This window comes from Cervus canadensis, chromosome 1 (genome assembly GCF_019320065.1).
Source record: "Cervus canadensis isolate Bull #8, Minnesota chromosome 1, ASM1932006v1, whole genome shotgun sequence".
Lineage (NCBI taxonomy): Eukaryota > Metazoa > Chordata > Mammalia > Artiodactyla > Cervidae > Cervus > Cervus canadensis.
In genome coordinates this window covers 37,192,961-37,220,427 of record NC_057386.1, presented here as the reverse complement: position 1 = coordinate 37,220,427, position 27,467 = coordinate 37,192,961, and the positions used below count along the sequence as shown (strand labels likewise).

The following is a 27,467-nucleotide window of genomic DNA, read 5'->3' as shown; positions in this document are numbered from 1 at the left end:
TATAAACAAAAAATCAAATTAATGGTGGAAAAAAATAACTAACCTAAGAAACTTCTGTTGTTTAAAACAAATAAGAAAATCTGGTTTGGGAAGCTTCATTTGTGGTCTTTGTTTCCCCTCAATGGGTCTTAGAAATGCTAATAAGAGTATTAGAATAATTAATGTCAACAACAACAAAAAAAGAGGAAGTCTAGCTGCTATTTCCAACAGAGTAAAATTTTTAAAAGGGATTATCTCAAATTAATAAAGAAATCTTTAGGTGGTTATCTGAAACAGAATAAATAAAATGGACATTTATGTGATTAAAACAAGATTTTTACATTATTATACACCCTAAAGTTAAATAGGAGAACCTGTTTTTCTCAGTGGCACTAATGGTAAAGACTCTACCTGCCAACGCAGGAGACAACAGATGTGAGTTTGATCCCTGGGAAGATCCCCTGCAGGAGGAAATGGCAACCCACTCCAGTATTCTTGCCTGGAGAATCCCATGGACAGAGGAGCCCGGCAGGCTACAGTCCACAGGGTCACAAAGAGTCGGATATGACTGAAGCGACTTAACACAAAGTTAAATGGGCACTGTATGGTTTTTTAATATGACATTCTGGAAAAGGCAGTCATAGGGAGAGTAAAACATGAGAGGGTGCCAGGCACTGGAAGTCTGATTGCATGAGGGAGTATTTTGGGGGTGATGAAAATAACCCGTATCTTAATTGCAGTGATGGTTCCATGACTGTATGTTTGTCAAAACTGTTTAACAAAGAGTGGATTTTCATGTATGTAAACAAACAAATCTTGGTCTCTGGGGAAGGGGATGAACTTGAGGAATTCCACTCCATTCTGTGAGTGGGCTTACCTGGGGATGTAATGTAGCTAGATTGTGACAGGGTTGACACTTTCACCTTGGAAATGGAGACAACATTGAAACAGACCTATATTGGTACTTCCCTGGTGGTCTAGTGATTAAGACTCTGCGCTTCCAAGGCAGGGGGCACAGGTTCAATCCCTGACCAGGGAACTAAGATCCCACATGCTACATGGTATGGCCACAACATTTTTTTAAAAAGACCTGTATTTCTGTTGAAATACAAGGAATTTTATACCATTTGTACCCCAGACTTTTCACAGTTACAGAGACAATGCAATCTTCCATATACAGATTAAAAGATACCAATTCCCAGCTTGGTTTTCCTCCTCCCCTTTCATTTCCTGTTTCATTTGGGCAGAGGTCTCTGTTTCTGCAAAGGGCAAAGTGTATACAAGTTTAAAAATCATGAGGAAAATCAGAGGCTTAAGTTAACTGGAAGCCTCTCAGCCTGAATGGGTTAGTGAGCACAGACCCAAATAAAAATAAATTCCAAAATGTTATTTTCTAAAATAGTAAACAAACACTTGCCAAGATCTAATTACAAGAATTGTCGAAGAAATCTTTGTCATGCTGCCAGTGAGTGAAGTTAAAAAATCTTACAATTATACCTGTTACTAAACTACAACATAACTGCAATAATAAAGTTTCTTTTAATATCATGATGATCTAATAATGAAATTACGGGCATCTTCAAAGGTGCAATCTTTTGAAAGAAAGATTATACTCCTTATTGTAAGGTGGTCACAGGACCACGGGGAGTTAGAAAGTCGAGTGGATAAAGGTGTGTGTTAGTTACAGCGGTACCTGGAGAGTTGTGAAAGCAGTTAGCTTGAAGAAGGGACTACATTTCCACTTTCATTTTAGTGGCTTATCTTCACACCTCTGCTTCACAGATTATTCCTTCTAGTACTTCTCGGGTGCTTCAGGTTAGAGGAAGGAAATGGTACTTGGAAATAACAGCTAAGCTAGAAACTCTCTGCTCCTACCTTCCCTTCGAAGAGCACAGGCCTGTAAGCATATGCACACATACAAATGCAGAGAAAAGGGCTTTTTCATTTAAATGGAGGAAGCTGCCATGTCTACCTCTATAAGCAAAAATATTAATCATCCACCGTCTGGTTTTAATCCACACGCTCCTGATCCTGCATGTGAATGTATTGTTATCAGGGGAAGGAGCATTTCTGCTCAATCTTATTCACCAGCCAAAAACCTGAAAATGGGAAAACCACATTGGTGGAGTGCCTTCTTGGGGACCCAGAGAACTCTGAGCTGATGCCTTTTTATTGTTTTCTTTCTTTCTTTAAAAAAAAAAAAAATGAACAAATGTGAATTTCAGAGGGTCTGGAGGGGGAAAAAAGAAACAGCTCAAGTTACAGGTCCCTTGTCTCTTGGATTGACACTATCCTCGGGGGAATTAGCACTTTCCTTTCTGTATTTCCCAAAGGGGCTCCACCAGGCCACCTGATTGACATCAGCCTGTCAGAGGCACCCAGGTGCATCCCTTCCGAGTATTTACAAATGAAACGGCAAGCCCAAACAGCCAGTCTTTGCCTCTGGTCTCCATTCTTCTGGTTCGTGCTTTGCTAGCAGTAAAAGCAGGGACGAAAAGGGCGTCTGTGTGAGTCTAAGCATGCTTCTCCCACTGTCTGCACTGAGACCCTTCCCTCCGGTCAGGCTCTCCCTAAAAGGGGTCTCCAAGCCAATACGTGGGCTTGAGGGCCTTTGAAGCCATTAGTCACCATGCTTGCAGTCTTACTCCCAACTGAGAATGGGGCCACCCATGACACAAAACTCTGGCAAGATTAGGGGACTAGGCAAGAGCAGAAGAAACCACAATACGCCGGAGACTCCCAGGAGAACAATGACTAGTGCTGTAGGGAACAGACTGACAGAGCAGACAGACTCTAACCAGGCCTCACTCTGTTTTCGATGCAACACAAATGTTTTCCATTAGAAGTTCCTTGCCCCACAAACACTCATACATGCGGCTATGAAATCCACATACTTAACTTCTGCTTTTCTGGCACTCTGACCCCACTACCTCTCCTGTTCCTCTGGAATGGAGCAGAGTGGATAGTGAAGAGATTCCAAAATTCCCAGCACAAAGGTAAGGTGGGGAAGAGAATCAGAATAAGCAGCATGCTAAGTACCATCTAACATGAGTGTGACTGAACAGGCTAAAGGGAAGAAGGGAGGAAACGAGGCCTTTTCTTTTGCCAAGAGAGAAACAAGTCCAGTCGAGCTCTGGCTCTCATTGGTTGGCTCCCAGGCTTTCAAGCTTAAAGTCTGGCTTTACTTTCTAGTAAAGTCTGCAGCTGATCATCATCGGGAGGTGTCAGTCGCCATTAAAAGCAAAGCAGGCAAAACTCTCTGAAAACTCATTACAAAGTCTGTGAAATTCTAGTGTTGAGCAGTCGAGGAACACTGGCTGATGAGTACGCCATATTTCAAACACTCAGAATCAGCTGAGTAGGGCAACTGTGAGAAGAGGCTGAACTAGAAACCTTAAGCCATCAGTAACCAACTTCCCACCATCTGCAGAATCAGGCCCAGGTTCACTGCTACTCACAGTCACAGAGGTGGTGACATGTGGATGTCAGACTAATTAATCTCTTCCCTAAAAAACAAAGGACAACAACAACAAAAGGAAAAAAAAAAGGAAACAAAATACCAGGGAAAATAAACCATAAATAAGTAGGAATTTGAAGAAATAAAATAAAGAGAATGCTGAAAAGGAGGGAAAAAGTAAAATTTTTAAATGGCATGTAAGAAATAAAAGGAAATCCCCTATTCAGGCAGCTCTGGAGTTCCCTAATTGCACAAGAGCAAAGGACAACCCCCCAACGTGGATGCCTCGTTAAGCAATTGCTCAACCTACACTCATTGTGCAATTCCAACCTTCTAAAGCTTTTTGCTGCACATATGAAAACCACGTTTCCACTGCGCTCTAGAATTAAGAACAGTTTTTCATTTTTCTCTTCTTCACTTTAGAGGGGGCTGTGTCCATGAGCAAAAAAATAAAACCCAACTATTGCTAGATAAGCATTCACTACAAATGAGGTTTTACATTGTTTCAATCTGGTTACTTCTGAGTTTACTGGTAGTTAAGAAACACTTGGATTTTTTCCTTAGGCAGCTAAAGATTCCTTTTTCCTGCCACAGACAATAGTGATATCACAAAAAACTGTCCACAAAAACATCAGACCTTTCAAAAATCTTTGTTCTAAGTGACTGCAGTTCTGGAAGACATGCAGCAGCTAGAAGTGGCGGTTCTTACTTTACAGCCAAAATTCCAAAAGAGGCCTGCGTAGATCACAGCGTAGCTCGCTAATCACAAACTTTTCTTTTCAGAGAAATCAAGTTAAACAATTAGTAAGAACAATAATCGGTATATACCAAGATGAAGAAAGCATAACAGGAAAACCCAGTGGCCACACAAAAAAAGACAGACAGATCTGACTCTACAAAAATTTTAAGTCGTACACTGTAAAAAATATAAACAAGATTACAAAATAAGTTACAAATTAGGAGAAAATATCTGCAACATATAACACTACTTATAGTATATTAAGGACTCCTGCATATCAAACAGGATAATAAAAAACATGAAAGTGGGCATGGTCATAAATATATATATGTGCAAGTCAGAGAAGAAGAAATATAAACATACCATAAATATACAGAAAGATTCTTTATTCCACTAGTAAACAAGTGCAAGTCAAAGTGAGATACATTTTTAAACCTAGAAAATTAGCAGAAATTGAAATATAATAATAAAGAGTATTGGTGAGAGCATGAAGAAACAACGTGTATAGTGTTAACAGGAGTGTCAACTGGTATAGTCATTTTGAAGAGAAATTTAACAGTATTTGTCAACATGGTATTATGTATATATTTTTTTGACAAAGTAATTCCACTTATAGGAATCTATTCCACAGAAACAGTCCTATAAGTATACAGAGACTTAATGCAAGCATAAGGAAGTTCATTTCAGCACTGTATGTAATAACAAAAATTGGACATAACTCAGTTATCATCTGAAAGATAGATAAATATATTATACCGATACAATCAAACAAGATGCAACTTGAAAAATGGTATAGATTTATATGAACTGATGCAGAAACAGTTCAAGGTATTTTGAAAACAAAAAATACTGGTAATATATACATAGCATGTATTTGAAATTTATTAGAAAAATCAACACTCTGCTACCAAACTGCTAATAACAATCACCTTTCAAACGGAGGAACTTATATTCTCATGTTCTACAGTCTATATTATTTTAATATTATTGCAGAGAGCATCAGCTACTTTTCTATTTAGAAAGTAAAGACAGGAGCTTCCCTGGTGGCTCAGTGGTAAAGAATCCACCTGCCAACGTAGGAGACATGGGTTCGATCCCGGTCCGGGAAGAGTCCACATGCCACGGCAGCTACGCCCATGCACAACTGTCGAAAGCCTGTGCTCTAAAGCCCGGGAGCCACAACTACTGACCTCATGCATCACAACTACTGAAACCCACGTGCCCTAGAGCTCATGCTCCGCAACAAGAGAAGCCACCTCTATGAGAAGCTCGTGCCCTGCAACTAGAGAGCAGCCCTCGCTCACTACAACTAGGGAAGAGCCCGTGCTCACCCCAACTGGAGAAGAGCCCACGCAGCAACGAAGACCCAGCACAGCCACAACTAAATAAATAAAACTAAACATTAAAAAAAAAAGTAAAGACAGTCCATCTTATTTTTCTGACCACGATGGTAATGGACTAGTCCTCACCCCATAAACAGCTCTAAAATATATATGGCAACTATTTTTAGGCAGTGCAAGACATTGATTCCTGAGGGAAAAGAAACTCATGAAATGAGCCTGCAATCACTCCATCCTCTGCTTGGGGATAATTTTCCAACCATGATACAGAAAGCTGAATCCCAAGGATATTACGATTGTCCTGAGGAGCTGAGGAGACAGAGAACAGAATTTGAGGCAGCTGAAAGGGCTGAATCTGCGAGTAAGGAAATGAACAGAAAGAAGCTGTGCAAAGAAGGGGCTTGAAGTCCATGTGAGACGCCTCAGTGTACAAGTACGTGAAGGCTAGACTGTACTTATGCAGGCCAAGATGACCAGGGCTCACCAGATGGCAGCCGCTCCAGGGCTAAAAGCGGGAAAGACAGCTATTAGAGGTGGTGGCTCAGGGGTAAGGAATCCGCCGCTGATGCAGGAGATGCAGGTTCAAATCCCTGGGTCAAGAAGATCCCTTGGGGAAGGAAATGGCAGTATTCTTGCCTGGGAAATCCCATGGACAAAGGAGCCTGGCAGGTTACAGACCATGGGGTCGCAGAGTCAGACATGACTTAGCGACTAAACAACAACATCCCTTGAAAATCACCTGAGATTCCAGACAGGCCACATCCTAGATTTAGACCTAACCTGAATGTGCACTAATTCTTTCTAAAACCCAGCCTAAAGCAAAACTGGCAGCAGAGACAGGGCTTGGAAGCTGACTATCACCAAGTTAGTGGGGCTTGAGAAACATCCTAGGTTCTGACATAGTTGCACTAATGATGTATAAAAGCTAATCCTATACCTTCAAGAGGATCAAGCAGTAATATAACTGCCTCTTAAAAAAGACCACAAAGAATACTCTGTAGAGGAAGGTAACGAAGTCCAGAATCTCTTTAACAAATTATCCGCAATGTCCAGTGATTTTAAACAAAAGAAAATATTCACAGGACAAAATCTCATAAGGCTTTGTGTCCAGAGTCTAGAAAGAACTTTTATAATCCTATTAGAAAACAATTTTTAAAAATGGGCACGAGATTTGGACACTTCTTAAATGAAGATCTATGAATTGCTAATGAACACGTGAAAAGCTCACCGTTAGGAAAACACCAACTAAAATTAAAATGAGATACATGAGAATGGCTAAAATTATAGAAACTAGAAATACAATGTCGGCAATGATGCGAAGCAACCAGAACTCTCATCCATCACTAGTGGGAGTAAAATGGTGCAACCACTTTGGAAAATAATTCGGGAGTTTAAGAAAGTCATTTATATATGGCAAAGCAATTCTATTGATATTTCTAGCAATCTACCCAAAAGAAATAAAAACATCTGTTCACAAAAGATGGTACATTAATGTTTACAGCATCTTTACTCCTAATATTAAAAGATAAGGCAACCCAAATGGCCATGATCAAGTGGATGGATAAACAGATAGATATATCTATTGGCAGTTGGATTCTTTACCACTGTGATACCTGGGAAGCCCTCTATACATCAGGCAGTCACTGATATAATCTGAAAGGATGGAAGTAAATGGAAGTGGTAATTAGTAATTCTATAAATTTATATACTATTAGTAAAGAGGTGAGAGAGAGCACACAAAAAATGGTGAGGGAGGGCAACAACAAGCAGAGAGAGAAATACATAACATAAAAGATTAGTGCCAAAGGGCCACCAGTGAAATGAGTCATCATACAAACTGGCCCATCAACGTATTATACCTCAAGTGAGAAGAGGCAAAAAGAAAAAGAAAGAAAGAGGACTTCTCTGGTGGTCCAGTGGTTAAGAATCTATGTGCCAATGCAGAGCACACGGGTTTGATTCCTGGTCCAAGAAGATCCCACATGCCACAGGGCAACAAAGCCCATGAGTCACAACTAGAGAGCTCACTCTAGAGCCCCTTGTGTCAACAGCAAGGGCCCCTTCGACTGAACACAAAACAGTGAAGGAAATAAACACAGTTCAAAGTTTATTTCTAAACATCTGACTAGAAGCGATTTTTCCTTAGATATCTACAGACCAACAGAGAAGGAATTGCGAGAAGGAGAAATAATTCAAAGGGTGAAAAAAAAGAGATCTTATCCGGCATGGTACGACAAAGGAACATGCATGTTGTAGTGCCTAAAAACTAGAGAGTGCTCTCCCTTCCAAGTTTCCAAAAGCTCTTATCTTATTCAGTATAAAAATAAAACACCTCTTGTATGAGGGTAACCAAAGAAAGTTCAAAAGTTATTCATAAAAAGCCTTTACAAATCATTAAGAAAAAATGGATGAGCATTCTAATCATAAAATGGGCAAAGAACATAATTTATAAAATATGATACCAATACATATACTCAGTAAGCATAACACTAGGAAGGAAAAAAAAACCCCTATTAGTAAACAAAGAATGAAAATCAAAACAATGAGATGCCATTTTTCGCCCATCTTTGGCTTAGTTACAAAAAATCAAACCATTCATGATTAGTGAGGATGCTAGATAACAAGAGATGATATTCTGCAGTTTACAGAGCTATAACCTTTTTTGGAGGGTAATTTGGCATTATTTATCAAAAGTCTTAAAAATCTGTATCCCCTCTTTGACCTCGTAATTCTTTCTTCTTTTCTCAAAGATTATTTAATTTGTGGCTGCACTGGGCTTTCGTGGCTGTGAGCGGGCCTTTCCCCAGCGGTGGTAAGGCTCTCCCTGGGGAGAGGAGAGGGCACCCTGCTCTCCTATTCCTGAGCACGAGCACTAGGGCCTGAGTGGGCTTCAGCAGTTGCGGCCTAAAGGCTCTAGAGCGCGGGCTCAGGAGTCATGGTGTGCAGGCTTAGTTGCTTGGTGGTGTATGAGATCTCCCCTGACCAGGGATTGAACTCATGTCCCCTGTGTTGGCAGGCACTTCTTAACCACTGGACTACCAGGGAATTACTACCTGACCTAGTAATTCTACTCCAAAATGTACCTTATGAACTGATTTTTTTTAAAAAAGTAAAGACTGCCTGAGATAGTATCATTTACAAAAATGAAAAGTCAATAACTTTCTAAATGTCTTATTGAGGACTAAAATATTATGGTATGTCCATACACGTTAATATAATGCAGTCATTAAAGTTCACATTACAAGTGAATACGGAATTATATCCAGGATACATCTACTGCTAAGTGACCAAAGTAGATTACAAAACAATATATGTAGTTTCATTATAGTTCTGTTAAAAAGCAAAAAACTTCACATGTATCTCTGTCCATCCATCTATCCAACCAGAATAGAAGACAAGAAGATCAAGGGATCTTTTTTTTCCTTAATGCTAATATTGATTTTGCTAATATTTCTTCAAAGGAACATCTATTTTGTAAAACAAAGAAAGACTTAAATAATTTTAAAAAACTTAAAAGCATACGCTTCTGAGTTAAATAACTCTAATTTCAAAATCCCAACTGAAGGGACCACACTGAGCATACCCCCCACTCCCCACAACACCTCCTTTGTCTATCATGTTCACAACAAGGGCCACGGAATCTAGCATGGTGCCTGACACATAGCAGTCAATAGCTGTTAAATGGGAAAATGCTATCCATCTGCCACAAACCTTATGGAATTACTGCCAGGTGGATTGAGGATAGCTAGAAACAGGTCATTAAGAGCCAATCCACAGCTTCCCTTCCTAAGAGAGCAACTTAAAAAAAGTTTACTTTGCTTGATGTTAGTATATAGACATGGAATTGATTTTTGTATACTGACTTTATATCCAACAACTTTGTTAAACTCACTTATTAATCTGAATAATTTAATCTTATTTTCTACATATGAATCACATTATTTACAGATATAGTGTTTTTTTTTTTTGTCTTTTCTTTCCAATTGTCTTTTTAGTACTTTTTCTTATCTTACTGTACTGGCTAGAACCTTCAAAATAAGCTGAATGAAACTGGTAATTAATGACTCTTATCTCACCCTAATTCTTGACATGCTTGGTGGTAATAACAGTTGTTCACTGTGTGATCAGTCTTTTTGTTTTACATATTTCCATATGCATATTTCATAATTTAAAAGGCAAAATAAAAAGAAAGCAGAGAAGAAACTATGAAGAACCTGGCAAAATTCTTCATTTTCGAAGAATCAACTAGTTTCCTACTGCTGCTGTTAACAAGATACCACAAATTCAATGACTTAAAACAACATAATTTATTATTTTATAGCCTGGGAGATGAGAAGTCCTATAATCAAGGTGTTGGCAGGGCTGTTCTTTCCAGAGACTCTGTGGGAAAATCCGTTTCCTTGCCATTTCTAGTGTCTGGAGGTCACCTGGCATTTCAAGGCTCATGGTCCCTTCCTCCATCTTCAGGGCCAGCAGCATACTATTTCCAAATCTCTCTCTCTGACTTCTGGTTCCATCACCACGTCTCCCTTTTCTGACCCTGACCCTCCTGCCTCCTCGTAAGGACCTTCGTGAATATGTTAAACCACCTGGATAATCCAAGGTCACCTTCCCATCTCAATATCCCTAACTTAAACACATCTCCAAAGGCCCTTCTGCCTTGTAACGTAATTTACTTAACAGGTTTTGGGGGAACAAGATGTGGTCCATCTTTGGGGGAGGGCATTATTCTGCCCACCACAAAATGTGAAGATATGGGGGCAGATGCAGAATACCACTTAGAAGACTTTTCACAGCTACAGATTAGTACCATTCACAATCAGCAGTTTAGAGAGGCCCCCAAAAATGTAAATGGGAAGTGGCCAGAGGGTGGAATTTTTTCTTGACATGGTAGGCCACAGCTCTGGGAAGGTCAGAAACTGCCTTATCATTGAGGTGAAACAAAAACTGGACATGGGATGCTAGCTCTGGTAAGTAGCTCCATTATACATAGGACAGAACATATAGAAAATAAATTCACATGTTGAGAATGCACACCACCTGGCCTCCTCCCCATGCCCTTCAGGGTGGTGACGTGGTAGTACAAACATATTTCAACCAATTTTAGACTTGAGAAGGGGATTTTAAATAATATCTGTAGATAAAGAAGGCATCCAGTGAGAATCTACCTAACCTGTCATGGACAAAATATCGGAATTGAGTAAACCTTTGTTTAAAGAAACATAAATGGCCAACACTGGACTGCAGAAATACAAGCCTGGGACCCAGGGAAAAGAGCCTAGAACAAAGAAAGGGAGCAGAGCATGCAGAGAGACAGAGTAACCGAACACTTAGAGGAAAAAGGTTAGATGAAAAAGAGTATCTGCTTTATTCTCACACCGGATTGGATTTTTAAAATCACAGATTTTGTAAAGTATGCTAAAAAATGATAAAAACAAAAACGATAAAAGAGACCTGGATAAAAGGCAGGCAAAAATATAAAGATTCCAGGATAAGACAGGGAAATGACATAAGGAGACAAATAATGCAACAGAAGATTTAAAAAACTGAATTAGAAGCAGTGAAGAATAGAATCAACACTATAAAAATCTGAACCAACTACAGAGAGGAAAAACTTGAGAAGCCTTTTGAGGCTGTAGAGGCAAAAGCAAAAAAAAATTAAAATGATGACAGAAAGATATGCGGAGGACAAAGAATAGAGATCTAACACACACGTCAGGAGAAAAGAAATTACCAAAGAAAAGAACAAACACATTAGTAATCAAAGACATGAGACATGAAAACTTTTCTGATGCAAAGATAGAACTGCATCTGCTTCTTAAAGAGCTCATTATATGCCATACAACATTAAACTATAGAGCCCAACATCTAAACAAATCCTCATATAATTTGAAATTCAAGATTTAAGAAGTTGTAAGTTACCCATGCTGTATGGGGGGGGGAGGCGAGTAAACCTACAAAAGAAGAAAAGTAAGACTTCTCTTCATTTTTTCCTAACCATTAATGCAATGGAATAATAGCTATTGTTTTAAAGGGGAAAAAAGTTGACCTAAGTTGCCATTCATGTGCAAGGGCAAAATAAGAACACTTTCAAAACACAAGTGTTCAGATAGCAGCCATGAAGAATGTCATTGATATATTGTTTAATGAAAAGAACAAAGTAAAGAAGAGAATGTGTACCACACTATCATTTTGATCATATATGTATATACGTTTATAAATACATTTCAATGGGCATAGAAGTGGTATAAAAAGACAAATATCGAATTGTTAACAGTGGTTATCCCTAGATCGTGACTTTTGCCTACATATTTTTGTGAACTGTTTGATTCTTTTGCATATATTATATATATATATATATATATATTACTGTATTTTACAAAAATCACCTTAATTTTTAAAAAGCCTTCATGTTATCTTTGCTGGGAAAAATTCTATAATGTCACATCTAAATAACAAATGAGTCAAAGTAAAGAACATAAAAATGGGAAAGCCACAGAATAAACAGACTAAAAACTGAGCACTGAAAACATTTAAAATAAATTTGAAATAATTATAAATTTAGAAACAAAATGCAATTGTGTGAAAAAGAAAATACATATTGTAAGCAGTCCTAATTTCTACATTTTAAATATAGGATAGTCAACTGACTTTCTTCCCCCCTTTCATTCTTGATGTAGATCCTTAGAGAAGATTATGTCATGTTTTTCAAAAACTCAGTGCCACTTAAAATGAGTATTTTTCAGATCACCAAAAAACAAAGGCAACTTTTGTCCCCAAACTATGTATGTATGTATGTATACGTGTGTGTGCGTATATATATAAAAACAAGGATTTTTTTTAAAAAAAAGCACAAAACAAGAAGCATATACTATATGATTCCAATAGTATTAAAGGAAAAGAATACACACATATAAGCATGAGGGAGGGGGGTGGAGACTGAAAGGACACATATGAAACCTTAACACTAGCTAATTTTAGGTGGTAGTTTGTAGGTGATTTTTATTTTCCTGTGCTTTTCTACATTTTCTATTTAAAATGTTTGCATAATTATGTGTACAACAAGCAACTTGCCAAAACTGTCCTTTAAGAAATGGACAAGCCAATGGTTTCAAAAGTTGGACAGTTTAAATCCCATCTTTAGCCTCAGTTATGTATTAATGACAGTTTCCTGGGATCCTACATCCAGACAGAAAGCAAAGGTGACTGCAAGAATGAATGGGATATGATTGTGAGATGTCTAACATCATCCCCAGTGGCTCAGAGGTAAAGAATCTGCATGCAATGCAGGAGAAATGGCGACATGGGTTCGATCCCTGAGTCAGGAAGATCTGCTGGAGAAGGAAATGGCAGCCCACTCCAGTGTTCTTGCCTGGAAAATTTCACGGACAGAGAAGCCTGGTGGCTACAGTCCATGGGGTTGCAAAAGGGTCAGACACAACTGAGGGGACTAAACAACATCACCTTATAATACAATCCATATTTCTTATTCAGGCTTAAAAGTTGCCCCAGCATAAACTTGTTGGAAAGTTCTTCACTGAGTTCTTCGGTTAGATAACGTAACATGGGAATGAAGACACAGAAGATCACACAAGTTAACCTACCTGGGGAAGCTAGAATGAGGATAGCTTACATCTACTTATGACATAAATGATTTGATTCTCATTAAATGGCTAGAGCTTTAGAGCCTAAGAAAAGAAATAGCCTGTCACTAAATAAATCCTTGTTCAGTATTACCTATAGCTATACAGTCACATGCATGTTTTTTAGATAATTACGCTTTTTTGATATTGACTAACATATATAACATGAACTCAACATGTTTCTCCTAAAATAATTTCCTTTTTACCACTTCTCCTATCTGCCCACAGGGTTATTGGGGTTTCAGTGAGGAAATATGTGTAAAGAGCTTAGCACTCCTGGAACCTGACCAGTTGACTGCAAAATCTTAAACTTACTATTATTATGGTTTGATTACTTTTCCAATCACTTATGCTTATTCAGTATAATGCAGCAAAAAGGACACAGGGTTTTATTTATCCTTTTAAAACTTGTTCTTACGGAAATTTTCATATATGTATAAAAGCAGAATACTATTAATATAATAAACTCCATGTACCCACCCGATGCAAAGAGTTGACTCACTGGAAGAGACCCTGATGCTGGGAAAGGTTGAAGGCAAATGGAGAAAGGGGTGGCAGAGGATGAAATGGTTAGATAGCATCACCGACTCAATGGACATGAATTTGAGCAAACTCCAGGAGACAGTTAAGGACAAGGAAGCCTGGGGTGCTGCAGTCTATGGGACTGAAAAGACATACAATTTAGCAACTGAACAACAACAAAAACCCGTTTTTCAGATTTAATCATGATCAACATTTGGCCTTTTTTTCCCTATCTACAGTCCTATCCACTTTCCTTCCTCCCCAGATTATTTTGAAGCAAATCCTAGATGTCAAATCATTCTTAAGAATATGATATTCTGAAGTCATACAGACAAGGATTCTAAACTTTACTTAGCTATATGACCCTGGATAAGATACTAAACCTGTGAATTAAGGTGCCGAGCAGCCATTCATGAACTTAACATCACTTTCTCCTAGCTGGCTCTAGTGTTCAACGTCTGTGGTATTTCTGTCTATATGTAGCCAGCTCCGCTCTGTTGCTTTTACCCTAACCCATACTCTTTATCTCACTTTTGAAAAATCCCAACAGCCACCTGTTTTCTCAACCTCCTGTTCATCCCATGCCTGGGTTTTCTATTACAGCTTGTTTCTTTTAGGCAGAATATTAATCCTGAAAGATGTTCAGCAAATCAAAAAGATCAAGGGTGAAGCAAGTTTGGGAAGGGTAGCAAAGGCTATCCTTCTTGCAATGTACACTACATTAGAAGCTCCAAGAAGTCCTGCAGTAACAGTTTCTAATACTGTTACTCTAATTTACATGATTATGGAACTTTTTTTCACCTAACTATTAAGAACCTATAAAACTAGAGTTTCTTGGAATATGCTTGGGAAATACAGTGATCGGTTAATGCCAAATCAGTGCTCCTTGAGCAATGCCTCTTTAACTATACATGCAAATTAACTTGTTTGCTTGTCACATCTTTGTGTGTGCCACAAGTTCTCTCCCAAACTAGGTGGGCGTTTGCCTTGTATGTCTGGAGCTCTCTTGCTGTGTACACAGGAGTGGTGTAGGTCTGCTCAGTGAGCACCTGTCTAGTGAACATCCAGGCTGAACCAAACGTGACCACTCTCAACCACAATGAAATTCTCATGTTGCCGCTACCAAGTCCTTGAGATACTTTACATTTCTTAGTCGTGAACACCAGAAGCTGGAGAAGATGTCTGTCTTCTTCAGATATCCAAAAGGTCAAGAGTTCCTGAAGAGTCCCCCATATCAATACTGATCTTCCAGGTCAGCGGTGGAGATGTTTCCTAAGAGCTGATCATCATTCTTCGCTCCTTTCTTGAGCCTCGGTTGTCTCTTTTATAAAATGAAGGTACTAATACCTACTTGGTGGGCACTTTGTGTGGACTTAAATACTGGACAGAAGTAGCTTGTCCAGGGACTGACACATGCTAGATATTTAAGAGATGTTATTTTTCTCTGCCATGGAGAGAAAGAGAGAAAAGGGCAAAGGAAGGTATGTAGCATCTTACATAGGGTACACCTTACATAGGGAAGACCTCTCCAACCAAGATGGCATTGAGAAGGGCGTGAGAGGGCAACACAGTGCTCTGGGGACAGGGTGTCCCAGGCTATGAGGAAAGCAAGTGCAAAGACCCTGAGTGTGCGGCTGGTCTGAGGAACAGCAAGGATGCCAATGTGACTAGGGCGTACTGGGCACAAGCAGAGTAGCAGGAGCTGCACCAGAGAGTTCAGAGAGAAGGGATATGATGTTACTGATGCTTTAAAGAGATCATCACTCTGGGCTTTCCAGGTGGTCTAGTGGTTAAGAATTCACCAGCCATATAGCAACATGAATCAGCCACAGGTATACGTTATGTCCCCTCCCTCTGGAACCTCTCTTCCAAACCAACACAATATTGTAAAGCAATTATCCTCCAAATAAAAATAAATAAATTTAAATTAAAAGAAAAAAAGAATTTGCCTGCCAATACAGGGGACATGGGTTCAATCCCTGGTCCAGGAGGATCCCACGTGCCAGGGAGCAACGAAGCCTGTGCACTACAACTACCGAGCCAGGGCTCTAGAGCCCAGGAGCTGCAATCACTGAAGCCCATGCGCCTGGAGCTGCGCTCCGCAACCAGAGGAGCCGCTGCAACGAGAAGCCTGCGCACTGCAACCGGAGAGAGCCGGTGTGCGGCAACGAAGAGCCAGCGCGACCAAATATAAAATAAATAAATAAAAATAAAGAGATCATACTGTGCTGGAAATAGACTGGAGAGCAGGAGGCAGGAGCTAGAGAAACTAGTCAGAAGGCATTTCACTGAACTGAACTAGGGTGCAGTGGTAAGAAAGCACTGTATGTGTTTATTTTGAAGGTAAAGAAGACCTGGACTGCTGACAGATTAGATATGGAGGTGTGAGAAGAGAGGAGCCAAGAATAACCCCAAGAATTTTGACATGAGTAGCCCCAAAGTCAAAGCTGCCATTTACCAAGATGCGAAGACTGAAGACAGATCAGGTTTGAAGGAGAAGGAAATTCAGAAGTCTGGATTTGGAGATGTTGCATCATTAGACATGCCTATTTCACAGTCCTTGAAGTGGAGACTACCTTCAGACTACCTCAGTCTCAGTGAGCTGCGACTGCCCCGGGCAGCCTGTGACTCACGACCACAGGCTGAGGGCGCGGACCACGGGCTTTGTGTTCTTCTTGCCAGGCGTGTACTTACCACATGCTGTTGTATATCATCTACTGTACCAGACACATGTATCATATGCTCACACTAAAGCTGGGAGATGGATTTCCCTGGTAATCCAGGGGTTAGGACTCCGCACTTCCACTGCACGAGGCACGGGTTCAACTACTGGTGGGGGAACTAAGATTCCACATGCCACACAGTGAAAGGCTTAGCAAGTCTAAAGCTGGTTAGGACTCCTTCTGTGTTCTTCACTGAAAGACAGTTAACCCAACAGCCAATTTCCAAAAGCAACCTCCACAGTCAAGACCACCCTATGATCACAGAAGAACAGGACGTACTAGGTTTCCCCTGGCCCAAGTTGCGGTTGCCCAGTTTCTCTTCCAACTGAGCATCTTCCATAAAGTCTGCACTGTGTTAGCTGTCCTCAGCCTCACACACGACAACTCCCTGTTAGTATTCCCTTCGGAGACTAGAACAGCAGGACTTTATTTCAACTTTTTGCTGGAAAAACACAAAATGAGTATTCCTCTAGAGAGAGAACGGTTCTCACATTCCCAATATTAGTCATTAACTGCATTTAAACTTCATTGATATGTCAATGTTGAGACCTTTATCTGTTTATATAAATTTAACCAAAGGGAATATATGAAAAAAATTCTACTATAAGGAATCACTTCACTTATTATAGTAGTTCAAAAATTCAGGACAGTCCCTTGATTCAATAAAGCAAAGACTGGTTAAAGAAATCTTCGTATAGAAATGAATACTAAGTGATCCTCAAACATGATTCCATTTAAGAATACATTAAAAGATACAAGTGAAAAAAGCAGATTACAGGGACCTCCCTGGTGGTCCAGTGGCTATGACTCCACACTTCCAATGCAGGGGGCCAGAGTTTGATCCCTGGTCAGGGAACTAGATCCCACATGCCTCAACTTAAGATTCCTCACGCCACAACTAAGACCCAGTGCAGCCAAATAAATATTTAAAAGCAGAGTACAAATAACATGAATAATATGATCCCTAGGCGTGTTAAAAAAAAAAAGAAAAGTGTGTGCATATACTGGAAGTTAAATATGATTGTATATAATCAGAAAAAACAACAGTTGTATTACCACTGGGTAGAGGAGTTGTGGATGCATTTTTTTCCTTTTTACTTGTCTACAAGGAACATAGACCCTTTTTTCACAAAGATGAATTAAAAAAATTTACATTCAACATAAAATCTCTCATATTTGTAGTTTATGTTTGGATTTTAGCTTTTACTATCTGACATTAAAATAACGACAAAAAAATCTACCTGCCTTTCTATACATACTTCATCTAGCTCAAAAGCTTTCCTTCTGAGAAGCCACTTGTGGGACTGTCCCCAAAAGGCTCTCCCCTAGGGGACGTGACGCCAACAATTCTGCACAGGGGTCAGTCACAGGGATCCCCTGCTTGGCAGAGGAGACCCTGTTCCAGGGGGTCTGTGGGCGCGACTTCCCCAGCCCAGCAACTGCCGCACGGGAATGGGAAGTGGAAAGGACGGCCCTACTCCCCACACCTGGCCGCAGACCCAAATGTTGAGCAGAGACTGAGAGCTCCACAGTCCCCACCAGGGCAACAGGCAATGGGCTTTGTTTTCTATAAACAGACAGACAAGGAGAAAGTTCAGGTTAAAACGCGGTCCTCAGAGGAAGAAAAATAGAAACCAGGCAGCGGGGAATGCTTCATATTCCTAAAAGCTTTTTTTGTAAGTTAACACATGGTGTCTGCTTCTCTCTAGTCACCTATTTATCACTCTCCTCCTTAGAGAAGGGAAAAAGCCCTGGCTGTTTTCCTAGTGCAGAGTTTTGCGGCTGGGGGGAAGGATGAAAGGGGGGAGGAAGGAGGGTGCCTTAAGCATGATGCAAACCATTTGGAGCTGAGTGAGAGCACTGCCAACACAAGCTGCACTATTTAAACAAGTGAGGAAATGATCGTATATACAACATGCCAGCGAGCGCACACACACACCAAAGGAAGTCGAGAGGGCTTTTTTTTTTTTTTCAGGACATGGAGCTGGATGTCAGCGGCTAAAAGGTCGATATTTTCCCTTAACACCCTCCTCAATGACTTAATCATGTTCCGTTTGCACAGAAAACTTCCCAAGAATAAAAAAGTCTGGAGAATTGAGAGGAGGGGTGAACGGGGGAGGGATGTTTGGCCTGGGGCTGACCTTATCCGAGGTTTTCTCCACGTAGCAGGGGTCCTGAGGGGCAGCCAGCAAGGGGACAAAGCCCGAGAGAAGCCGATCCTCTTCCAGGATGAGGAGGGTGAGGTCATCATCCGGGTCCTTGTACAGTGGCACCTCAGACTGATTCACCGCAGTCAGTATGTTACAGAAGTCAGCCAGCGTCGACCACACATCCACAGCAACCCTGCGAGAAAGGAGGGAAGACGAGAAGAGCAGCTCTAGAGAGGGACCAGTTCAAGCCGTCTAAGCACTTGTGGGCAGGGACATGCTTGTGGCAAATGCCGTCTATGGCTGGCATCTGCCAGGAAATCTAACCCAAAGAGCTCGGAGACAAAACTGCACCCGTGGCAGTAATCTGGTGGGTGGGTGTGTGTCTATCTCTGCAAAGTTGAAATTGATTAGGGGGACGCTTTTAATACTAACCAGAAAGGAAAAAGAATTTAGAGAATCAGTTGCCTAATGCAGGTCCTGTCACCTTTCCAGACAGTGTGCCTGAGACACTTACTCAAACATTCAAGACAACCAGTGCCTGAGGCGGCTCCCAGAATTCCCCTGCTTCTGTCCAGCCAAGTATATGCCACACAGACAGCAACACCATGCCAATCTCTCCTCCTCCTACACAGCCAGAGGGACCAGACACACCAGGCAACAAGTCACGTGGTTGTTGCCTCCCACCCCAGTCCTCTACAGTGGTTTAGAGAGCTCTTCCTATAGGTAAGGAGGAAAACAATCAAACACACCCAACAAAAACCTCATTCCTGGCCTGCCAAGATCCTCCTGGGAAGGAAAAGCCACCCAAGCATTTCAGCAAGTGAATGACATCAGTACTGTCTCAGCCACCACTCTCCCCCTCTTCTCCCTCACAAGTGGAAGGTAACGTACAGGGTGACCAACTCTTCTGGTTTGCCTGGGACTGTCCCAGTTTTAGCACTGAAAGTACCAAGTCGCCAGAAAACCCTCAGTCTTGGGCAAACTGGGTTGGCTGCTCACCCCTGATCGCGTATCACCAGCTCCTGGTCGAACATGGTAAGAACTCCTGAAAAGGCAAAGTCCGGCTCGCCCCAGTTCAAACTTCAGAGCCAAATTAGAAAAAGGAGGTTCATTTCTCTGACACTGTCATTTGTCAAAACTCTCCTGTGGCTCACATCCCTGCTTTGGTGGGTGGTAAGGATCCTTAGAGCTTTCTTTTTTCGTCTGTATGGGACACAGCTCTAAAAGCCAAACTGTGGTCAGATTCGGGACCTGCCAAGTCTATAGGCCCTGGGCTGTACAGGACTTGGCTTTCTTTTCCAGAAGGCTACCTTAACCAGGTGTCTGGAACAGGCAAGTGCCCTACGGATGCTAAGCTGTACTCTAAAAGGAGTGAGCTGCACAGAATAACAAAGAAAAGCTTTACAATGAGGCTCAAGAGATGGGGTGGCGAGAGGCGAGAAGCAGAAGAAAGCCATAAGAGCGAGCTCCATCCTGGAATCTTCCCAGAGGAGTCACTGCGCATGAGCCACATCTGCCAGGGAGGGGCCTCAGACCTGAGGAAAGTGTTTCTCCCAGAGATGGGGAGCTTTGGGGCGATGGCAGAAGAGAGGGCATTCAAGGGCCATGGCACTGAAGGTGATGCTGGGGGAGAGAGGGGAGTGGAGGTGTGAGGACTCCTTGCCTGGATCCAGGTGGAAGGAGCCTGCACTGGTTTATTTACTGAAATCGCTGCACGAGGAAAAGGCCATGAAATGAAACATCTTGTTTTCAAGAGTGTCCTGGGAACCAGGCGGAACACAGCTCCATTAATCACACAACGGCACATAATCAACACACGTGTACCGCACAATGACTCGCCTCCCAGGCTTTGCCCAGGAACAAGAATGTGTTTGGGAAGAATCACCGGAGGGGCGAGAGCTTTCTAAAGCCTCTCTCTCTGCACAGACACCGACGACCGGACTCATTCACAAAGCTCCATCTTTTGGCTCGGCTGAGTTTGGCTGTCAGAAATGTTTAAATATGGAAAAAAATAAACAGTTGCAACACGTTTCTGTGCGGAGATCTGCCTGAGCCCCTTTGTGATGTAATGGGAAACGCGGCATTCAGGCTACCAGCTGTAGAATAAACAGAACTTGGAGGGTTAAAAGGAACTGAACTTTCCACGACCCCATCTGCAGAGAAGAAAATAATAAGAGGAATGATGCACTGCCCCACAGCTCTGATAGTTTATCCTCCGGTCCCGGCTGCAGAGACAAGCACCGGATGTGATAGGGCCGCTCAGGGCCGCCTCCGAGGTTAGCGCTGCCCATGGGAGACGCACAGGGAGGCTCTTCCAGCTCCCCGCTTCCTCCCCCTGTGCCCTGCTGGCCACTTGAGCCCACTGCCTGAGTCTGATCCCACAGCAGTGGTGAGCTCTGGCCAACAGGCACTGCTCGGCTGCAGAGCAGCAATTTGGAAAATAAACAGGAAAGACGACAGCGAGAAGGAAGAAGGTGAAAAGTCTCCCAGCTGAATTCTTGGCTTGGGGGCCTTGGTTGGTGCTGTGCAGATCAAGGCTGCTTCAGGAACTACTTGGGGGCAGGGGGAGGTGGTGGTGGTGTGGGCAGCGGCATCTCATGCCAGGGAGAGGCGGCAGAAAATTACCCATGGCTGCCACAATGGGAGGCCCCACATCCCTCTCTCGTTCTCCCACCCCTACCATCTTGGATCCAAGATGAAGAAATATGTGGTACCATGTGGTTCTCATTACCATGCTCCCTGTCCCTAAGGCTCAGATAAACCAAAACGGACTCCTCCCAGAGACTGCTGGCCACCATGAGGGACCCCTGCCCACATCTGCCTTTCGCCCATTACCACCCACCTTGTGCCCAAACCTGGAGACTCACTGCAGAAATGCAGTGGATGGGAGTTCCAACCCTAGTATTGATTTGTAAACAGCAGCTGATGCCAAAAGACAAAGCAAGTGTCCTGAGTTCCCAACCCCGAAATGTCAAGGGGCCCAAGGGGCCAAGCTAGACTGAGCTGAACCAAGGGAACAAATACACAAAATGCTCCGAGGAAAGGTCATTTCTGTCTGGATCCCTCCAGACGGGTGTACGAGTCTAGTGGCTACTTTCTTCTGGTATCGCAGTGGGGCTGCTCCAGATCACTTCATAGCTCATTGATAGTCCTCTCCTTCCTCACTGAGCCCCATAAACACAACAACTGATCAGGTGCCCATGGACCATACGGTGACTCCCCACAGAGGGTGGGGGAGAAGGGAGTGTCAGGAAACTAATACTAAAAGGAAGAAGTACTTTGAAAAACTAGGTGAGATGTCTGAACTCAAACTTAAGATGTCTGCAAGGGGATGAGGTAATTCCTGGAACCTGGGCAACGTCACCTCAGCTTACCCTGATCGGGCCTCTGGGCTGAGAGGTCAGTCCCGTGGGTGAACACAGAGCTTCCTGTCTGAGTAGAAGGGGAAAAGTTAGCCTTTTCCTGCTCTAGTCTTTATCCCAGCTGGGAGTGCCTTCCAACCTTCACCCCACTGCAGCCCTTGAATGCTAGGGATTCAAGGTTGGCCCGGGCCAAGGGGCCCGATGTCCAATTCTGGTGGCTGTGAGGAACTTTACACCGCTCCCACTCTTCTAGAAAAGCTTAGGAAATGACTCCCCAGGAGAGTTTCCAGACATGCTCAAGGCACCAGTGGTTCTAAATGGACCCTTCTAGGGCGCTATCTGCTTGGGCAAATCCCTCTGGTTTGTTCTGGTCCCAGCTCATATTTGGGGAAAGCTCCCAGAGTCCAAAAAAAATCTTCCCCCCAAACAGACACAAGGCAGCCAGAGAACATGAAACTGCATGTGAGTCTGTTTATGGCTTTCAGAATGGCGGCAAGGGAGCCTCTCAGGCAACTGTGATGTGACTGGTGAGCAGGGATCGGCGGCTGCAGGGTGACCCAGTGGTCCAACCCCGCAGAACATGCCACACACCGGGAAAGCAGACCTCTGGCTGGAATCTGCACACCAGATCCTAGCTTGGGACCGACCAGCAGTGGCTAGTTAGAGGTATGCACTCAGGACCAAGGGTTGCTCACTTCCCTACAGACAGGCATTCACTTACTCCACCAGGAAAGGAAAAAAATAAGAGTTAATTTACTTTTTATTGCCTCAGAATTCCAAGGTTTAATGTAGCTGTCAGTTTGAGTGCGGTGCAGCTGCCGGCCGATACAATGCAGCCCAGGCCAGCCCAGGTGACTAGGGAAACACATTTCACAGAAATGAACCAATGCACACTCTTGGCCGGTTGTTTGGGGGGATATTGACTCGGGGAATCAGATTAACCCTTCGGGCTGGGGTTAGTTCTGCAAATAGCATTTGAAAAGCAGCTTCGGTACAAGGAACCAAGAAGCCCTGATCTCAGGTGGACCAGTGGGTTTCTGGTTTCTTCAATTTTGGCATTTCCTCATACGACATGCCACTCAACTACAATGAGCTCAGAAGATTCAGGTGTGAGATGTGCGAGGCAAGTTATACCACAGAGATCTATCAAGCTCCTTCCTAAACTTCAGAAAGGAAGGCAGATCTGCTGGTTTTATAGGGAGCAGGTCAGGTATGAACTTTTCTAACTCCACCCGAGGCCAGGACGACAGTTCAGAGAATGGAGGATGAAGGCCCCACTGGGGCTCAGGCCATCCTTCTGGCAAGTCTGAGGAGGACTGAGCCCTCACACACCCCTTCATATTTTTACTGGGGGAACAGGCTGACTGGTGATTAATATCAAGTACAATGACCCCATGTTACAAGCCTGCAGGGGCCTGTGGAGGTGGCCATTTCCTGTGTAATACCAGCTTGTTTAAACACTAACATTCAAACGCCACAGCTGCAGAACAAACCCGGAAAGAGCTGAGTGAGAAGAAGCCCTGCATTGTGTTTTGGAGCTATGGAAGATCAGAGAAGCAATACAGATGGGAAACGAGTTGGGTCTTCGGTTCCTGGGGTGAGGAGCTCTGGAAACATGGCTAAGATGGCACAGAAGCCAGGCACAAGAAAACTGAAAAAGAGATGGTCTGTGGACTATAGCCACAAAGGGGAAAGACTAAAGGCCACAGCAAGAGAAATGCTCTTAAGATATGTTATATCCTCTTTTTAAAACTTGTTTGCTGACGGACCATTGTATTCTAGCCCACAACCCTCCACGCGGGGTTCCAAGCCCCACGGGAGCCCTGCAGGACACCCCCCCCACCCACCCAACTGGAGGAAATGAGCAGGTAATAGCAGAAATGGACCTGAATGCAACAGTCTGGTAGAGTCAAAAGAACAGTACCTGGGCTTGAAATAGCTCGGTAAGCCCCTTGGAAAGCCAACTCTGTTCTCAGTGGGCTGAGGCTCCGGTTCTGGTCTCAGGCTAGGCAGCTCGGCAGGATGAGGCAGACCCTGGGAGCGGGTGGGGGAGATCTATACAGCTCTCTCTGAGACTCGGGAACCACAGTGTATCTTCCAGATGCCACCATGATATAAACAGGAGACAACGTTATCAGGGCTCTCACTGCTCTAGGAGTTAAGACATGGGCGGCCAGATACCATCCTCTGAGAACGTCACTGTTTATTAGGTGACCACTGAGAACTACGAGACTCAGTTAAAGAAGATCCTTTCTGCCTTTCTAATTCACACAAACAAGTCAACCTGGGCCCTTGGAAGAGTGCCCGCTGAAATTAATTCTGCCCAATAGGGCAAAATCAATCTGCAGCCCAGTCACCCTGCACTTCTCTGAGAACATAAACTTCATGTTCTCAGCAGTGCAGCTGGAGCCCTATGGCCAACAGCAGGTCACGGTAACCTCATTCCAGGATTTCTCAAGTACCTCTCCTGTGCCTCCCTCAACCTCTCTCTAGGTCAGCGCCTTATTCGACTTCAGTTCTCCCAAGCTACGCTCAAACGTATGGCCTCGGTCGCATGACGATGGTGTGTTAAACCCATCAGCACTGTGTTTGGGAAAGAGTGGTCCCCAGGGGACCTCGACATCTCCACGGCCTGAGTGGATTCCTCGGTGGCCTCCCTGGTGCGGATTCTCACGGTTCCGGCCTCTCTGAATTCTGAGCTGTAACCACTCCAACACGTCTTCTCAGTTTAGCACACACTGGACCCAAATAACCTCAGCCTGGAGCTGGAAAGTACTCTCCCGGGGTCAGCGGCTGTACCCTGCTGGGGTCAGACTGGAGCCTTGGGCCAACACCCCTTCCTCTCACAAGAAGTCCTGAGGGAGGAGGTGGGGGGCGGGGGACGGCGGCTCCTGCCGTGGGAGAGATCACGTGTGCCCCACACTCAGCACTTGGAGGAAGAGGAACCCCCTGGTGCCAGGCTAGAGTGCTGACGCCCCAACCCGGAGCCAGGGAGACTGGGTGGGGAGCCAGGGTAGCAAAGGGGCTTCCCACAGTCACCACCACTTCCTTCAGGGAAGTGCTGATGGACTAGTACTTAGTGACCTCCTAAAATGCCCTTCTGGGAAGACGTATTAAGCGTCCTTGAAGGGGTGCCGACTAGGCTTGGGATTAGTTCTTACTTTAGAGCTGCCCTATGAGGGTGAGCGAACGAGCTTCTTTTTAACTCAGGAATGTCTATCTCGTCTACAGGGTCAGCACAGGCGGGCTCCCTGCGGAAATTAGCTTACTGCACGCTCCCTCCATGTCCCCACGTCTCCCGAGGTGATGGCACCTCAGGGGGCTCCCTCCAGGTCATTTCCAGCATGCTCTGTAGACTACACAAGACAAGCCATGGAAAAGCAGCAAGTCCAGGAATTTCTGGAGGTTTTTTTTTTTTTTAACAGTACTCCAATCCAACAGTGTGATAAATGCATCCGAGCTACAATTAGGAAGATATATAGCATCAGAATGCGAAGGTCTGGGCAGCCTGGTGAAGCGCGGGCTCTCCAGAGCCCCGGCTATGTTTCCCATTATGTAACCCTGGTCATGGGCAGACAGCCAGACTCCAAATGAAAAAGAGACTCTGGCTTGGCACCGGTTCTATTTTCCTATCCTCATTCGGGGTCAGCGCAGTGTCATACAGCTGCAGAGAAAGCTCCGGGGATTAAACCTGGGAAAGCCTCCAAGACCAGGACCTGGGTTCAAGTACCAGCTGAAAGCAATAAACCAACTGCCACAGCTGGGCTAGGTTTGGATGTTCTCAAAGTCCCCTGACTCTTTCACTTACTGAGAACTAGAGATCAAGATGAGGGAAGATTTGGCTTTGGCGGAGCCTCTGAAATGAGGTAGGTTGTCCCACTGCCCTCGCCTTGCCAAAGGTCCTGGGATGCAAGGGGGCTACGTGTGGGCTCGCGGAAGCCCGTCACTCTGCTCCTCTCCACCACCTGACGTTCACAATGGCCTCATGCTCCCTGGGCATGAGAGTCGGGAGTGGCTGCCCCTCCCCTCTCACGAAAGCCCTGGCACAGAATCTGTGCTCCCCACTCCTCCTCCAACCCCCAACATGTGAATGGCCCCTCCAAACACTGTGATCTGTTCTAAACAGACCAAAGCACTCTACACTGCCTTTTACAGTGGCTCAAGGCAACTTTCCACACCCTGCTACAATCCTCCATACCCAAATCTTGGGTACAAAGCCATCCCATTACAACTCCTAACAGACACGAATGGGAAGTCAACGTGCACACATGCCAACGCCAGCCTACCAAGTGCCGCTGTGTGCAGAGGCACAGATGGCTCTGAAGCCCTGCCCCTGTCACTCGGCAGCGTCGGGGAAGTCCTGTCACCATCAGGACGAGTGCTCCATGTGTGCCCAAGTGGCTCCTGCGAGGAACAGTCAACGTGACCAGAAAGAGGAGGAATATGGGCCAGGAGGAGAGAACCAGGGAGACCTCATGATGTGGTTTAGAATTCCCCTGAGAAGGTGGAGGATGCTTCGCAGTGACTGACTGTGCAAGGAACGATGGTAACACAATGAAAGGCAGAAGGGGAATGAAGGAACAAGATTAATCAAGGGTCCAAATGTGTGAAGGAGACAGTGGGAGTAGGCATTTCTGGAGGAGAAGAAAACTGAAGCATAGGCTTTCTGGTCACCTTAGTTTAGGATCAATGAGGAATCTGACTTTGCAGAAAACATATGCAGGCACAGACTAATGAAAATACACAAAGGAGAGGTGTTAGGTGGAAGCGATTTCGTTCCTACTCTCTTGAGAACATTCCCAGACCTTCCAAAGTCAAGAGCAGCATAGGGACCTAGTGTGTCAGAGGGTTGGATTTCTGTTCTGACATCTACAGAACTATCTGGAGTATGTTATTCCTCACAGCCTTAAAAGAAAAAGGTTCCACAGTATGGAAGATCGGTGGATGGGAGATGTCATTTTGTAACCTAGAGAAGAACCACCAGACCCTGCCAATCCCTCAACTATAGCATCCATTCAGTGAGTGTTAGGCAGTTTACATGAGAAACCAGAAAGAAGGGAGATAAATTCTTACTCCACTTTTCCACAGCTTGGATCTGAAGGCTATGAGGTGGGGTGATGGTCAGACCAGGTCTGCTTCGTCCAGTGGCACCAGCCCTCAAACCACTGTACCTTGTGGTCAGGCCCCGGGATGGCAGGGCCCCTCCTCTATGCTTAAACTTGCATTCCAAAGACAACCAGCCGCTGATTCTGACTGCAAAGGCAGACAGTGCAGGAAGGACTCTATTCTCTACCACACTGACTTTTCCAGCCTAGTCTGTACCCATCAAAGAGTAAGTTAACAGCTATAGGAACTTGTTTACTAAGCCATCAGATTCACATTATTTGGTCAGATTTGCTATCCCTGTGAAGGAAAGTCTGGAAATACTGAGCAAATTTGATTGACATGTCCCAGCCCCCTCTGCCTCTCTGTGGCCTTGGAGGTGAAGGCCAGTTGGGGGTGGATGTAGCCTGGACCACGTGCCCGGCTGCAGACTGAGCCCTTGCCCAAAG

The 27,467-nt window shown here is 43.8% G+C and overlaps 1 protein-coding gene across 4 annotated transcripts in view; it reads right to left on the bottom strand.

Moving 5' to 3' along the window:
* SMG6 (SMG6 nonsense mediated mRNA decay factor) overlaps positions 1–27,467 on the bottom strand; it is a 196,376-nt gene that overhangs the window by 73,744 nt on the left and 95,165 nt on the right. For all 4 annotated transcript variants that reach the window (XM_043478110.1, XM_043478116.1, XM_043478122.1 and 1 more), the window contains one exon: positions 18,545–18,746. In XM_043478110.1, coding sequence (XP_043334045.1) covers positions 18,545–18,746 — 202 coding nt within the window. The remainder of the gene's footprint in view (positions 1–18,544; positions 18,747–27,467) is intronic.